Genomic DNA, 17,652 nt, shown 5'->3' with positions numbered 1-17,652 from the left:
GTACAATCGAAAATAAAATTGTATCTCAAAGATGATTGAAAAATTGTGAATTGATTCTTTATTCGATGAATTATGAACATTGATGTTACGAATCAATACATTTTTATCAATTGAATTTTCCTAATACATTTATTTACTGGCAATATTTTTATTTATTGATATTATTTATTATCATTGACGCACGATAATACGGAAAGTGATAAAGTTTTATTTATTGGATTATCCGGATACTAGTTTCTCGATATTTAAATAATTGTATACAAGTAAAAGTTGACTTATAAAATACTTAAGATAAATTTATTTTTAAGATTCTCTATTAATTTTATAAAAACGAGATTTTTCTTGCAGAAAATTTGATAAGTCGATTGATGAAAAATGATTGTAGATAATTTCTATAAAACTAGTATGAAATAAAATTTATGAATTTATTTTATTTCATTCTACATTTCATATAATAACATATACATTTAAGTACAGAAATAAGGTTACAAATTTATATGTTTTGTTTTGCCATTAACACATTTCTTTTGCCTTCCAGTTCAAAACACGCGAGGCAAATGGTTTAATTCTGTACAACGCCGGTCGTGAACGTGATTTCATCGCAGTCGAATTAGTAAACGGGCATATTCACTATGTGTTCGACCTCGGTGATGGCCCGGTCAGGATCAGAGACACTTCGAGATCCAAGCTGAACGATGGAAAGTGGCACGCGGTCAGCATCGGAAGGCCAGCTCCAAAAAGACATACTCTCGCAGTTGACGACCACGTCACCGCTGTGAATAGTCAGGGTAGCAACGAGAATCTTGACCTGGATGGAATTTTATATATCGGTGAGTGAATCGTTTGTAATAAAGGTTCTCCTTTCATAAATGTATGCTATTGAAACCAGAATTCAAACGTTCCAATATCACAAAAATACTTTGGTACTTATGGGATCAATAATAGAAAGAATAAGATGAAGTAGTTTGGTTATAAATATAAGTATATATATATATATATGTGTAGCTAAAATTATATTTTGCTTCGTTCCAATAACATTATTATAGATATTGAATTCTTCAACGACTATCATGAATTTTGCAAATTATATAACACTAAGCGAACAAGATTAAACAAGTTAAACTAAACACGAACGTGAAAACTGTAATTAATTTTACGCAATGAAATAGCAATTTATTAGTTTGTACAAGGGTTTCTACACTCTCGTTTGTGTAATAGTAGTAATATTTACCAGTGTATTAGTATCATGAGTACAGTAAGTACAGAAAATATTTGCACATCATTATATTTATCATAGCATTTAAATATTAATTAATTTAATATACATCATTTAATTTACTAGTAGATTTAATAGTACTTTCATATAACTTTCATATAATAATATAGATTAGTATGTATCATTTAAAAGTACTTAATAAAAGTACTTAATAAAGTATTTTTCTTTAACTATATAAAGTGAATACTTTGAGAGTAAATTGGTAAATAAAAGTAAATATATATGCAGATATTTTTTATAATCTATATAATAAATATAAATAAATTCTTCAATCAATTTTAATTAATTATTCATATTACGTGATTTTCCTATAATATCACTTAATTTTGTACATATTATAAATTATTCAACAAAACAAATTTATATTTCGATCAACTTTTTTCCACAGATTCTTTTAATTTTAATTTAAATTAAAATAAAGTTTAAAATATATTCTTTAACGTCATCTCCAATCGATCTTAAATAGGAATAAAAAATTTTACATATAATTCTTATTAAAATTGCTCTAATCTATTACTTTCCAATAATTCTTGCAACATAATCTTTAGAAATTTTATCATACGTTCTTACGTAATGTAAAAAATTTTAATCGATTTATCTAATTCAATTCATCAAATTTTCTCACGAAAACAACAAACATTCCGATACTTAATAAACGAACGTCTGTCCTCGATATATCAGATTTTTATATATCAGACTAACGCGTATTATTCACGCATTTGAACAATATTTACCTTACTTTTATGCCACGTGCATAAAATAACAGGAAAAAGTAAAGAAAAACTGGCGCGATATTACGTCATAAAACATAGGAATTTAATCTATAGCTATTCGCTTCAAATATAAAACGGTCGATACATTTATTCGAGCCAAGGAACGTTGCTCCGTGAAATATCTTTAACCTTCGACGAGGGTAAAAGCGTATCACGATACTTCTTCGAAGGCGAGATATTACTTTATGAATCACGGTGAATTTCGAAAATCCCCGGGAACGATAAATCGCGGCCAGCCAGAAGCGTGGAGAGATTGAGAGAGGGGCGATACATCCGGGCAGCGAGATAAAAACCGAAAGTTGAAAATCGATGAACATCCCCCCTTTCTCTCCTCCGTAATATCACGCAAGAATGAAAACATCGATTAGATATATATCGGTTTATAAAAATAGTGATGTGAGTTAGTGATATTTTCAAAAAAAAAAAATCGCTTTATCGCGTCTCATTACGTCAGCGATTGGCATTGATTCTTGGAATCATGTCTGGAAATATTGAATCGTGTTTGGCAAATTTATCACCATGAGTTTTAAAAGGGAAAGAAACGTGTTGTTTTTTCGAACACGTTTTTCCTTTCAGGACGATCTATTTTTGCTGAGAATTAAAAGAAAGAAGACAGGATGAAATTTAACCCCTTGTCTTATATCGGTATTAGATTTTAATTAAAATATATAAATAATCGGGTAATTAAGAAAATGGTTTATGGTTTTCCTTGTGGTGGAAAAGAAAAATGCAAGCAATAGATAGAAAAAAAAATTTTTATTATAAAATTTTATAATATTATTTATAATAATATATTATTTATAATAATATTATAGAAAGTTAAAATATCTTAAATAATTCTTATATGTGCTTAATAAGAAAAATATAAATACAGTAAATTATTCGAATATCTGTTATCTAGATCTATCGAAAAAAACAAATGCTTAATATATTTTATACAAATAAAATATTAGATTATACAAATTTATATTTATAGATTACATAGAATCGAAAATAATGAATATAGATTTGATTGAAAATATGATAAATGATAACAGGCGAAGAAATTATTGAAAGAATTAAACAGATTTAATAAAAATAACAATGATTCACATAATGATCATATTTTCATAAACTACGCATTCATATAATTTTCATATTTCATATGCATTCAGAAATATTCATAGCAACAAAAACAATCTTTAAATGATATGAAATACAAGAGAAAAGTAATACTGTAGAAGTATAAATATTAAAAAAATTTATAATTTATAATATCGAAGTTTTAGTCAAGAAAATGAACAATTTTCTTTCTTTCAATTTTAAAGATGATTGTTTAAATTTAACAAGGATATATATACAATAATTTAAAAGCAGAATTTCAATAAAAATAAGAATTGAAAAAACTTCATTTACAAATTTTATAATAATCTTTTAAAAAATTCTTAAATTTATTATAATTGAAGAGAGTAAATTTACACAAAAATACATAATTATAGTTTTCATTACACGCTTAATTTTAAATCTCAACAATCATTTATAGCTATTCATAGAATAGTGTTTCTCGGATTTTATAAATAATTCTTTATTTTATTATGTATTTTTATATTATAAAAGAAACAACAAAATTTTCTTGATTATCTAATATTTAAATTCATAAATTATTAAAACTGAAAGAATTTCTAGGTATATTCATGTATAAGATTCTTTATATCGTTGACAAATAAGAAGTATATTTTTATACTATTTTTTATACTATTTCTAAATTAATATATAAGAGATTTTTTAAAAAAACTTTCGTACTTTCATAGTGATAATGATAAAAGCATTCAGTTTTATCTTGAAAGTCTAATCAATTGCAGCTGTTCTTCAATTTATGAAACTGAAATGTAATAAAAATGTAATAATAACAAACAGTTTTTACGCAATATTTGCATAAAAAAACAAATAAAAGCAAATAAAATTATTATTTTAAAGAAATAAATGTTTATTCTACATTTTCATGATTGAATTGAGTTTAATGAATATCTTTCTGCACATATTATTTCATTATGATATTTAATAATTTAAAAAAAAATTATATTAGATTGTAAAAAACAAAAAGAAATTTTAGAATAGAATTTCGATGTAATAATATAAAATATATAATATAAAAATAATAAAAAAGATAAAAAATATTAAATTAGAAAGCAGAAAAATAAAAAAGCAGAAATATTAAATTAGAAGCAGAAAACTCACTAAACGACTTCTCTACACCTTCCCAAGTGATCTAATTTCTGATTCTTAGGACAGATATTGATGTCAATAATTTTTTTAGAAGGTAATGATTTAATTTTTTCATTTTTACTCCCATCCTTGATATTTTTTTTCAAATCAATATTGACTTTATTTTCTTTTATGTTCTTATCAATGTTTCCATTCTTTAATTCTATGTTGTTATCATACGTAATTATATATTCTATGCTACTCGTATATTTTTTATCCTGCGAGTCTTTTAACAATTTGAGCTCAATTTGCGGAGGTTTCAATTCTGGTGACACGATCTTCCATTTATCAGGTAATTTGTCCAACTCATCGTTGACCATAAATCTTGCCAACGTTATTGGCAATTGAACAATGAGAATAACAAAGAAACCACTTGTCAAAAATAACATATTGTTCGATCAATTTTAATATTTAAATTCGATATTTTCACCAATTATTCGAATTACTTTTATAACAAATTATAAAATTATTAATATGATCACTTTAATTATTTAAATCGCGTGTAGATAAATAAAATATTTATATTTTATCGACGAAATACTGTTTGACAAAGATTGAAATAAAAATAAAATCTTTCTGCAACTGATCACCGTCAAATAATGAACGATCTGATTCCTGACAATTTAACGAATAACATATCTGGCGTGAATAACCACAATATTCCGCTACAGATTAGATTTATACGTTTTCCATCGTGTCGTCATTTCAATGATATGACTAAGACGATAATGCGATAATACAGTGATAAGTGCAGATTATAAAAGGATCAAAAATTCGCAATTCCGATCAATCTGAATATAATTTTTGGAATTATGACATTATAATTTTCATGTTGGAATTTTATCTTATCCAATTGATTAATATGATGAATTCAAATACAAAAAAGAAATTAACAAGTGAATATAAAATTATCAATTGATAATGAGACACGGATTTTTTCACATAAATCAAAAGCATATATCGTAGAATTGATTAAAAAAAATTAAAATAATAAATTAAAAATATTATTTCAAACTAATTATTTTATCTAATTTTTATCTTTTATTAAATTTCTCATTATTCATTACATAATTTATTCTTACATGATAAGAATAATTTTATATGATAGACAATTTTTTTTTCTTCCCTGTCTTTTCCATTATCTTTTTTCCCTTTTCTTGAATTTTTATGGAATAGTTATATTCAATTTAAATAAAAAAATCTTATATGATTTTATCATCTGTTAAATAGTGTTCTTTATAAATATTATAATTAGTTATATTATAATCATATCATAATCAAAAATAATTATAATATAAAATATTCTTATTAAGTAACAAACATTAATTAGATTAAAATAATTATATAATTTAATAATTTTTTTTATATTGGTCAAATTTATTTTCTTTTTTTTTTTAATCTTTCTTTTAATCTTCATAATTTCTACAAGTATTTTCCTATATTTTAAATATCTTAAATATCTCGACGATGACTTGAAATGTTTGACATCGATTATTTCTAATCGAGACCTTCATTTAATCATCTTTGAAAAATATATTCTAATCATAAAACATCGCAAACAAAATATTCTCCTTGGATTTACAATTTAAAAATTTTGAAGTAGTCATATCTTTAATGTCATAATTTATAAATGTATATAACCGATATTTAACCACAATATTTTATCACAAATGAATAGGTTTTTATTTTTCTAAAATTCTTTCTAATTAGTTTAATTATTTCATTTTATATTTAACTTTACTTTGATCAACAGGATATAGTGGTAAAACGATACACAGAATATCTCTTTATAATAAATGTGAAATAATTTTTCATCTCACGAAAAATTTTGAAATTTATTTTAATCGTCAAAAGTACAGATTAAATTTATCGAATCATATAAATCATTAAAGTCAATTTGAAAAAAAAAGCTAAAAAAATTTTACATAAAATAAATTTTTAAAAAATTAAAAAAAAAGATGAAGAAAGAATAAACAGTTTGGCAAACACATGAGATTGTATTTTTGTTTCTTATACGTTTAGAATATCTTTAAATCGATTTTTATGAAGTCATACAAAAACTCTTTAATATATCTACTCGTTTATGTATATTTTACAATGATTTATATTTATATAAAATAAATTCAAATAATGTAAAATATAAGTATAGTGCTGATACATTTAATAATTTTATTAATCTCTTTTGAATATATCTTGAGTACAAATAATTATTAATGATACAATTTGAAATTATAAAGAATAGATATCAGTAGGTATCAAAAGAAAAATCTTTTGTTTTGCATTATTTAAAATTTTTTTTTATTTATTTATCATCATATACTTTTTACACATTATTATGATTAGGAATCCCATATGATTATATATATATATGATATTATATATATTTATTTATATTTATTTAGTGATAATAATTTTTAATTCATCTAACTCTTCAAATTAAAATATTTTATTTTTTGAATTTGTGAACATACTTTTGCAAGTATGCGAATTTATTGCTTTATTTTTTTACATTTATTATTACCAATATATTTGTAACCTGCAGGACATCTAACACCTGAAAATCCAAAAATGGTTTTGAACTGTGGCATTAAATCGGCAATTCGTGCTTCCAATGGTTGCATATTATTGCTAATAGCTTCACATTTTGATGAAGTAATTAAAAGCATAACAACAAAACTGAATAGAAGAACAGTAGTTAAATATGTTGCATTTCTTGAATAGTTCCTCATAATTCTTTAATGTTGATTTAACTTCTTAATATTTAATTTCAATTTGTCTTGTAATTCTTTGCAGAATGATTGATGTGATTATAATGTTGTTCTTGAATATTTATTCCTATTTTAATATATACAATCAACAAATTAATTTTAAATAGTAAAATAAATAATAGAAAATAGAAAATTATAATGTCCAATCATGGAAAATTTTTTTCTAAAGAATCATTCGTAGCAACTCGATTAAATTTTGATCTATGTACTTTGAAAATATTATAAGCATTTTAAGAAATAATATTTTGTAATATAGTTGATGCTTTTTTTTATTTGTATTTACATTTAAAGACAATATTTGTATTTAATAATATAACAATAAGTAAATATTTTTATCATTTTTTATACCAAAATATTATATTTTAGTGTTTAATTTAATAGCAAAGCAAAATGATACAAAAACTTGTTTTAATAGTTACTAACTTTCTTCACAATTGGACTATATAAGAAATTATTACAAAATTTACAATAAACATTAAAAAATAGTTGAAAGAAACAAACCTTGATTCAATTTAAAAGAATTAGTGTATTTTTCTTATATATGAATTTCGATTTATAAGTGATTTCCTGATATTTTATACTAATTTATATATAGTGGAACAAAACGTAATAAAGAATTTTTTAATCACGATTAAGTTTCACGAGTGATAATTTTTATAAGTCATATTTTTATGAAGTCATGTGAGAATTCTCCATATACATATACATACATATATATATATTATTACACTTATATTGGATAAGTTTCAAGATAAAAAAAATCTTTATTATGTTAGAACATATTTTAATTTTATTTTTTTATTATTTCTTCTTTCTTTTTTTTTCTTTTACATATTTTAATAAAATAAAAAAAAAAAGAAACATAAATAAACTAAATATTAAATGGTAAAAATATAAAAAAAATGTAATAATTGCATAATTTTTTTATATTTCCTTGAAATTAATTAATGATTTTCAGGATGATTATCTAAATTAATTTGGCTCGACTCGAATAATGAAGTTGAATAATTCTGAAAAATGGCATTTATGATGCAAATTAAATTTGAAAATCATAAGATTCGACGAAGCGAGACGATCACACGTCCAACTACTTGCATTGCTTTCCATTATCATAAATTCGAAATATCTCTTCGTTCAATGAAAATTATTTTGAACTACGTTATATCGTAATTAAATATAGAAATTTTAAAATAATGGTCTTTGATCAATTAATCAAGTAATTAAAAAATTTCCATGTATTTTTCTTATTTCTTTTTTTATTGATATTGAAAAAATAAGACATCTCTTAGAAAAAAGATTTTTTTCTACTTATTAGTTAAAAAGAATAAATTGTTTAATAGATTAAATTTATTGATAATCAATATGTACTAAATATATATAATTATACTGTTATCTTCTTATAAAATTAATACATGATTATAAAATAAAAAAAAAAGTTTGCAAAAATCGTACACGAATCTATAAATTTCAGTCACGATTACTTAGTACTGTTAGTACAGTTTTTTATTTTATTATTTCTGTTTATGACAAATGCACGATTAGAAAAATGTAATGGAAAAAATTTTTAGATAATTTTTAAATCTATTTTTTATTTAAATATAAATAATTATCGAATTCTTATTAAAAAATATTTCTATCATTGCTATTATATATAATATATATAAATTTGAATTAATAAAATTATTTAAATTAGATTATAACAAGCAATTAGCAGCATTTATTGTTTAAAATTGTTATAAATAAAAGATAAATTGGACATAAATTACTAAATTAGTCATAAAAAATAACTTTTATCTAATATCTCTTTTTTAGAAAAAATAATCTAAAGTCATTAAATGGAAATAAAAAAGAAATCAAAGAATCAAAACATAATCTTTGTAATAATAATTTTATAAAAATCAAATGTATTATTTATTAGAAGTATATAGAATATATTTATCTATAGAATAAAAGTCTTATCCAAGAAATTTAATTTTTTAAAATATTTATTATTTGAAAAATTATTTTATATCTTTTTTTATTACAATTATTACATTTATTATAGAATTATTTCTGAATACAGTGCCAACTATTTTTATTTTTAATTTATTTCAAATATTTACATTATTTTTATTTTATGTATCATCGTTTATATATCATGTAATTATTTTATTATACATTGATAAGAATAATTCTATACATGCACCAGTTAATATTAAATATTTTAATTTTATCTAAATTAAATTATTATATTAAAAATAACTTAATATTTAATTTATATTTAAAAAGTATTAGTAATTATATTCTCTTAGTAACAGTCAGCGCCATCTCTCTGTCAATAATCTAACTTTTAAGAAACTGAAACATGTAGCGATATTATATATCTGATTTTATTGTGTCATTTGATTTTTTATTATACATTGAATTTCCAAAATTCTTAAATAATCAAATTAATAATAAAATGAAAAATTTATACAGGATAATAAAAATATATGGGAATGATATAATGTAAATTTAAAATATATTCTATACTGGAATTTTAAAATACATTTTAAATATCTATATTCAGTAACTAATTGTTATAAATGATTGATCAAAAACTTTTATCAGATGATTCCATTTTTTAAAAAATAGAATTCTAATAAATTATCAAATTTTATTAATATATCGCTATCATCCTAAAGTAAATTTCGTCATTTTATTTTTCAACATATTTATATATTCTATATTTATATATTCTATTATTAATCTATTATTAATTTACAAATAATAAAAATATGTTTTCTTTTTATTCTTCCTCCTAAAGATTAATATTTAAATCATATTTAAATATAAGTAAAGTTCTAAATGAAAATGAAATAAATTTAATTAAACTTATTGCTAAATGTTCAAATTTTCATAAATATAAAATATAAAACCAGAATACATAAGATTAATAAAAAAAATAATTATTATAGCATTCAATAATTATATTACTTATTTATTATTTTTATATTATTTTAATAATTGCTATTATTTATCGATTATTTAATTCATTAATGATAAATGAATCATAAAATAATTGATAAACAATTTTTTAATCATGATTTTTTTCATAAATTCGCTATTATTTTCGCTAAATCGAAGTCACACAAAAACTCTTTAATATATTTATATATATTTATACTCTTTAATATATTATATATATTTATATATATATTATATCTATAATATATATATTTCTATTCGTTTATGTATATTTTACAATAAATTGATTTATATTTATATAGAATACGAATAATATAAATAATAAAATATCGATATCTAATATATTTAATAATTTTATTAATTTCTTTTGAAGATATCTCATGTATTAATAACTATTAATGATACAACCTCAAATTATAAAGAACAGCAGATATCAAAGAAAAATTAATCTTGTATATTACATTATTTAAATTTTTTTTTATTTATTTATCATCATATTTTTTACACACATTTTTTACAATTATTATAAATTTCTTTGTATTTAATAAGAAATTCTATTTATAAGAATCTGAATCCCATATTTATATGTATATATATATATTTATTTAATAATAATTATTTTTAATTCATGCAACTCTTCAATTTAAAATATCAATTTAAAATATTTTATTTTTTGAATATACTTCTTCCAAGTTCATGCAAGTTTAAGGCACTATGACTCTACATCTGTTCTTAATCAATTTAGAACCTGGAGGACATCTAGGAGGAACATCAATAATGTTTCTGGGTTGCTGGACTAAATCAGCAGCTCGTGCTTCCAATGGTTGCATATCATTGCTAATGGCTTCACATTTTGATGGAATAATTAAAAGCATAACAACAAAGCTGAATAGAAGAACAGAAGTAATTAAATTTCTTGAATAGTTCTTCATAATTCTTCTTTAATGTTGATTTAACTCTTTAATATTTCAATTTCCCGTGATTCTTTCTAAAAAGATTGATGTGATTATAATGTTGTCGAATATTTATTTTTGTTTTAATATATACAATCAACAAATTAATTTTAAATAATAAAATAATAGGAAATAGAAAATTGTAATGTCCAATCGTGGAGAATTTTTTCGTGATAATTCGATTAAATTTTGATCTATACTTTAAAAACATGAGAGTGATATATTAGCATTTTAAGAAAAAATATTTTGTAATATAATTAATGCTTTTTTTCAATTTTATTTACATTTAAAGACAATATTTGTATTTAAGAATAAAATAATAGAATAATAAATAATAATTAATAAATAATTTTATCAATTTTTGTAGCAAAATATTATATTTTAGTGTTTAATTTAAGCAAAGCAAATCACAAAATGATACAAAAACTTATTTTAATAGTTACTAACTTTCTCCATACTTGGACTATATAAAGAATTAATAAATTTTTAATAAACATTAAAAAATAGTAAAAAAAAACAAACCTTGATTCAAAAGATCCAAAAGAATTAGTATTTTTTTGAATATGAATTTCGATTTCTTGACATTTTATACTAGTATATATAATAAAATAAAACATGATAAAGAATTCTTTAGTCACGATCGAATTTTACAAATGATAATTTTTATAAGTTATATTTTTATAATATCACAGGAGAATCCTCCATTATATATATATTTTATTATTGGATAAGTACTTATATTGGATAAGTTACAAGATAAAAAAAATCTTTATTGCGTTAAAATATATATTTAATTTTATTTCTTTTTTTATTTTTTTTTTTTTTTATGTATTTTATCTTTCACAATTTACAATCACAATTTTTACAATCAAGAAAGAAAATTAATCCTTAAAATCCTTATAATCTATAAAATATCGATAAATAAAAAAAAAACATAAAAAAAACTAAATGTTAAATGATTATATAATTTTCTTATATTTTCCAAATTAATCAATGATTTTTAGGATTTCTGAATTAATTTATCTCAATTCGAATAATGAAATCAAATTATCTATCCACGTCTCTGATTCAGAATTCAACAACAAAATCATAATCTAAAAAAACAAGATATAAAAAATATAAGCGAAAACTCTTAACCAATTCTTCATAATTTTTTTTAAATATTGATTTCAATTCGTATTTTTTCTTATGTTCTTATGTATTTCCAATAATAAACATTAATAAAGAATAAAATAGGAATGAAGATACTGACTATTTCTGTAATTATCTATTATATCTTATAATTAATTAGATTAATTTCAAAAAGCATAGTAAAAATAAAATCAAACTTAGAATAATATAAAATTATCTATAGATTCTTTTATTTATTATCTGATAGATTCTAGGTAATTGGCCAATGTTTTTAATAATTTTTAACTATTAATAAAATTCAACGAAAAATTTTTTTTATCAAAGAAAAAGTTACTTGAAATTATCTCAAGAATCTATATTTCCACATTTTTAGGATGCTCTATATTTATTATATATCAATTATCTATCTATCAATAAAATTTTTGATTATTAAATATAAATAAATCAGAATAAATATAATTATATATATATTTCTGCAAATAATTTTTGATTTATAAATATATATGCTCTTAAATATATACAATGTGTATAATTCTTAAATACTTTATGTTAACTAATTCATTATTTACTTGTTCTGCTTCTTATATAACTTGCCATTAATCAATAGAACGTAAAAATAATCAAACAATTGGTAATAAATTCATTTTTTGTCATGAACTAAACTTATGATTTTTTAACATTCAAAATTTAATAACGAAAATAAATAAATTTTGTTGTGGATAAATGAAAAAAAAAACTATAACTATCATATAATGATTTTTAAATTATCACGTGACTGAAAAATGCATCCATGATGCGAATTAAATCGAAAATCATAGAATTCGACGAACTGAGACGATCCGATTATTCGCATTGTTTTTTATTGCCATAAATTCGAGATATCTCGTTCATTCAATGAAAATTATTTTGAACTGCGTTATATTGTAATTAAATATGGGAATTTTTAAATGTTCTATGTTTCGATCAGTTAAAGTAATTAAAATTTCCATATATTTTTTTATTAATGCATATTGAAAAAAGAAGATAAAATCTCTTAGAAAAAAGATTCTTTCTACTTATTGTATAATTAAAAAGAGTAAATTGTTTAATAGATTAAATTTATCGATAGCCAGTATATATTAAATATATACTATTATCGTTTTGTAAAACTAATACATGACTATAAAAAAAAACTATTTACAAAAATGTATACGAAGCTATAAATTTCGGTCACGATTACTTAGAATAGTTTATGAAAATATTTTTTATTTTATTATTTTTGTTTATGACAAATACACGATTAAAAAAATGTAATAGAAAAAATTTTTAGACAAATCTTATATAAGTATAAATAATTATCGAATTCTTATTAAAATATTTATATTGCTACATAAATTTGAATTAATAAAATTATTTAAATTTGATTATAACAAGCGATTAGCAATAAATTTATTTATTATTAAAATTGTTATAAATAAAAGATAAATTGGATATCGATTATTAAATTAGTCATAAAAAATAGCTTTTATCTAATATCTCTTTTTTAAAAAAAATAATCTAAAGTCATTAATAGAATGGAAATAAAAAAGAAATCAAAGAATCAAAACATAATCTTTATAATAATAATTTTATAAAAATCAAATATATTATTTGTTAGAAGTATATAGAAGTATATATTTATCTATAGAATAAAGGCCTTATCCAAATATATCATAAATAATATTCTTCACAGAAATATATTTATTATTTAAAAAATTATTTTGTATCTTTATCTTTTTTCACAATATTATTTCTGAATATAAATGCCAACTATTTCAAGTATTTTTATTTTTAATTTATTTCAAATATTTACATTATTTTTATTCTACATATCATTATTACATAATTATTCATTATTATTTTACATATAATTCTATATATTTAATAATTAACATTGAATCTTTTAATTTCATGCCTATATCTTAAACAGGCAAATATATCTTATATCAAATATTCCTGCGATTAATTGTTAAATTTACTATTTTTTTAAATTTTAATTGAATAACTTAGCTATAAAGATACTATAAGATTCTATATATTTTTATTCGTAATTATACTTTATTATAAGAAAAATTTAGTCGTTAAAAAATTTTTTATATAATGTGTCATTTATTTTATATTATATATAATATTATTAAAAAATAATCTTTTTCTGTTCTTCTCTCTTAAATTATTTTAATAAATAAAGAAAAAAAGAAAATCACAATTTCCATTCAACTGACACAATATTTATCCAATTCCAGGTGGTGTGGAGAAATCACAGTATGGTCAACTACCGAAACAAATACTCAGCAAACATGGTTTCGAGGGATGTCTCGCATCGTTGGATCTTAGTGGCGAGAGCACCAACCTGATTTCCGACGCGGTGGTCCCTAGCTCTTTAGTAGAATCCGGTTGCGATATGTATGCCAATCTGCATCCTGGCAAAAAGTGTACACACGATGTGTGCTCGAATCATGGCACGTGCGTCCAACAATGGAACAGTTATACATGCGATTGTGACATGACCAGTTTCACAGGGCCAACATGTAACGAAGGTAAAAAACAAAATGCATATTTCATGCATACATAGATCGATTATCTTTGATTGATTACAGTACTATTGGTTAGAGTACAATCAGTTACAAAGATGTATATCTTTTTGTATTTTTTGTATATCTTGTGAGATCAACCAAGAAATCATGTTAATGAAATCAAAAAAAATTTGATTTCTTATGAAATTTTAGTTTAAAGTAATTTTAGTTAGAGTTTATAATATATAAATAGCTTGTGAGCTTATAATATAATATATAATATATAAATTATATATGTCAATTATAAATGTCTATGTGATATTTTGATGCGAACTGTATTACTATTGAAATGAGGAAAAATTTTGAATTAAAATAAAATTTAAAATGAATAGGATAGATAAGAGCAATTTTTTTTAAGAAAATATTATTTTAAGAACATGAAGAAGTTTGTTCTTTTTATTTTTTTAAATGGAAATTTGTAATACTGCAAAATAAAGCAAAATTTTTAATATATAAAATGTTCAGATTTTAATCTATGATTCATTAATAATAAAAAATGCTAAAATTTTTGAATCGAACTTGAAAATTAAGAATTAAGAATTCTCCATAAAAATTATGTTTTACATATACATAAATAATTGTTGAAATAAAACTTTTCATATTAAGTGAGTTTTTGTTATAAAATATTATATAAAAGTTTTTGTGATTGTATTTTTATGAATAGAAAAATCATTGCCATGAATAGAAAACGAATAATCCTACTTGCAAACATATATTTGTATTTGTTCTTGTTTTTATTCAAGAGTTTTAACTCATTTTTTATTCTATCTTTTGTTTATAGAGTGGAGATACATTTATTTTATTTGTTTATTTATCAAATATATAATGAAAGTTTTGTAATTTATTGTTATAGATAGAAGTTATTGTTATTTTATTTTATATTTTTTATTTTATTTATTTTATATATTATAGTAAATACAAATATCATTCACATGCATTTTAATTCTTTTCAATATTTTAGATATATTTTTTAAAAATTCAAGATTGCTTGTTAAGATATATAAATATTTTATTAACTGTTATATCTTTAAAAAAATATCGAAAAGTTCAATTTCTAAATTTAAATTTTTCGATTTTCTATTTATTTTATTAAAAACATTTTTGATATAATAATGCAGTATTGAAATTTTACGAGTATAGTTATATTTTATGATGTAACTTGTTTTGTTGTTACGCACAGCAGGTGCGCTGCATCTGTGCTTTTTTCATAAAAAAGAATAGATTGATTCATCTTTTTAAAATATATTAAATTTGTATCATACTGGCAAAAATAAAATAACAAATCAATTCTAAAACTAATTCTAAAACTAATAATGATTTTTATAAATATATTTTATGTCTCAAAGGTTTTTGAAATTAATAGCTTTTTTCGATGTTTTATTTTATTATAAAAAATTCTTGTGTATGAAAAGTATTTCATATTTTACATCATTTCAGGATTGCGTGACGAAACGAAATATAGTTACCTATTTTGTGAAATATTCTGTATCTGATTACTTAAATTTAGAGCACTCAAGTTGAGTAATGATTCAACGCTATTACTGTAAAAAATATATATTACGTACTGAATATTTTAAGAAAAAATAACATATTTACAAAATATTTTGTTTTATTGTATAACGTTAATTTTGTTTAATAACGTTAAAGCAATCCTTATGATAGTTTAATGCATAAATAAATAAAATATAATGCATAAGTAAATAAAATTTCTTCTTTTTCTTTTGAAATATCTTTTTTGTTTTTAAAAATATCGTTTAATAAATTGTTTTCAGAATCTATTTTAAATTAATTCAAGTTTAATTTATTAAATCAGAAATTTTTAATTATATTATAGAGATTATATTCATTTGTATTATTTTCAATTGAATATTATAGATTAAATAATTTGATTTTTGATTATTTATTAACAAAAATTATTAATTAAAAAAATATTCAATGCAATAAATATTTTAATGTATTAAACATTCGGTATCATATAATTTTTAAATGCATCAATTTTTTGCATTTAAAAATTATTAATAATATAATTATTAATAATAATTATTAATAATAATAATTATTAATAAATTAATATTATAAATGCTAAAAAGGAAAAAAAAAAAGAAGAAAGAAAAAAACATTTTAAGCTTTTAAAGTTTCTAAAATTTTTTTTGATTGATTTAATTCTAAGCTTTTTTAATTTAACACATGCAATTGTTTTGTTACAGAAGCGGCGGCTTATGAATTCGGACCAGGAAAAGGAATCATCACGTACACCTTTCCGCCAAATCAAAGACCGGAAATGAAGAAAGACACCGTAGCTTTGGGCTTTGTAACAAGCGTAAACGATGCTGTACTCGTCAGAATAGAATCTGCTTCGAGCGACGACTATCTTGAGATTGAAATTGTTAGTAGGATAATTTGGATCGTAGTTTATAAGCTAATTATAATTTTGTCACGTTGGTTTTCATTAAAGATAAGAAAGATTTCATTAAAATTTTACATGTAAATTCTATCGATTATATGTTAATTATATTATGTAAAATTCTAAGTTCTGCTTGAATATATTATTTCATGTTGAATATTCATCTGGAATATGTTATGCAATTTCTTATATAATAAAATATTATTATAGTATAATATTTAAATATGAAAATAGCTCAAAAGAGATGTTATATGTATAATTTTATATGTGAAAATATTTTATAAAGATTATTAACAACAAAGCAATATGGAAGATACTTGATGCATTTGAATATATAAATTTAAATTGTTATTGACAATTTTAAATTATTACTAAGTAAAAAAAAATATTTTCAACTATAGATTATTTTACAAAACATATATAATACATGGAAATTATATTAAACAAATTTAAGAATATTAAATGAATTATTTTATTGATTTAAATAAATATAATTTAATTATTTATATATTGAATGTTATTTAATCAATTAATTATTAAATTTAGAATTATATACTTTTTATCAA

General features: G+C 20.7%; 3 protein-coding genes across 15 annotated transcripts in view; 1 reads left to right on the top strand and 2 right to left on the bottom strand.

Moving 5' to 3' along the window:
- Positions 1–17,652, top strand: part of LOC102674491 (neurexin-1) — a 425,676-nt gene that overhangs the window by 353,514 nt on the left and 54,510 nt on the right. For all 13 annotated transcript variants that reach the window (XM_031511258.1, XM_031511256.1, XM_031511254.1 and 10 more), the window contains 3 exons: positions 539–830; positions 14,353–14,646; positions 16,890–17,068. In XM_031511258.1, coding sequence (XP_031367118.1) covers positions 539–830; positions 14,353–14,646; positions 16,890–17,068 — 765 coding nt within the window. The remainder of the gene's footprint in view (positions 1–538; positions 831–14,352; positions 14,647–16,889; positions 17,069–17,652) is intronic.
- On the bottom strand, positions 3,635–4,766 carry LOC116185844. Its single transcript, XM_031511259.1, has 2 exons — positions 4,267–4,766; positions 3,635–3,910 (listed from the first exon to the last, which is right to left on the bottom strand). Exons 1-2 carry the CDS (start codon positions 4,680–4,682, stop codon positions 3,898–3,900), a joined length of 429 nt encoding a protein of 142 aa, XP_031367119.1. The 5' UTR covers positions 4,683–4,766; the 3' UTR covers positions 3,635–3,897.
- On the bottom strand, positions 10,473–10,992 carry LOC102674218 (secapin-like). The gene has a single exon (XM_031511260.1). It carries the CDS (start codon positions 10,937–10,939, stop codon positions 10,712–10,714), a length of 228 nt encoding a protein of 75 aa, XP_031367120.1. The 5' UTR covers positions 10,940–10,992; the 3' UTR covers positions 10,473–10,711.

Source organism: Apis dorsata, unplaced genomic scaffold, assembly GCF_000469605.1.
Source record: "Apis dorsata unplaced genomic scaffold, Apis dorsata 1.3 scaffold_295, whole genome shotgun sequence".
In the NCBI taxonomy this organism is placed as follows: Eukaryota; Metazoa; Arthropoda; class Insecta; order Hymenoptera; family Apidae; genus Apis; species Apis dorsata.
Note: the sequence above shows the minus strand (reverse complement) of the source record. Positions and strands in the feature narration are given on the sequence as shown.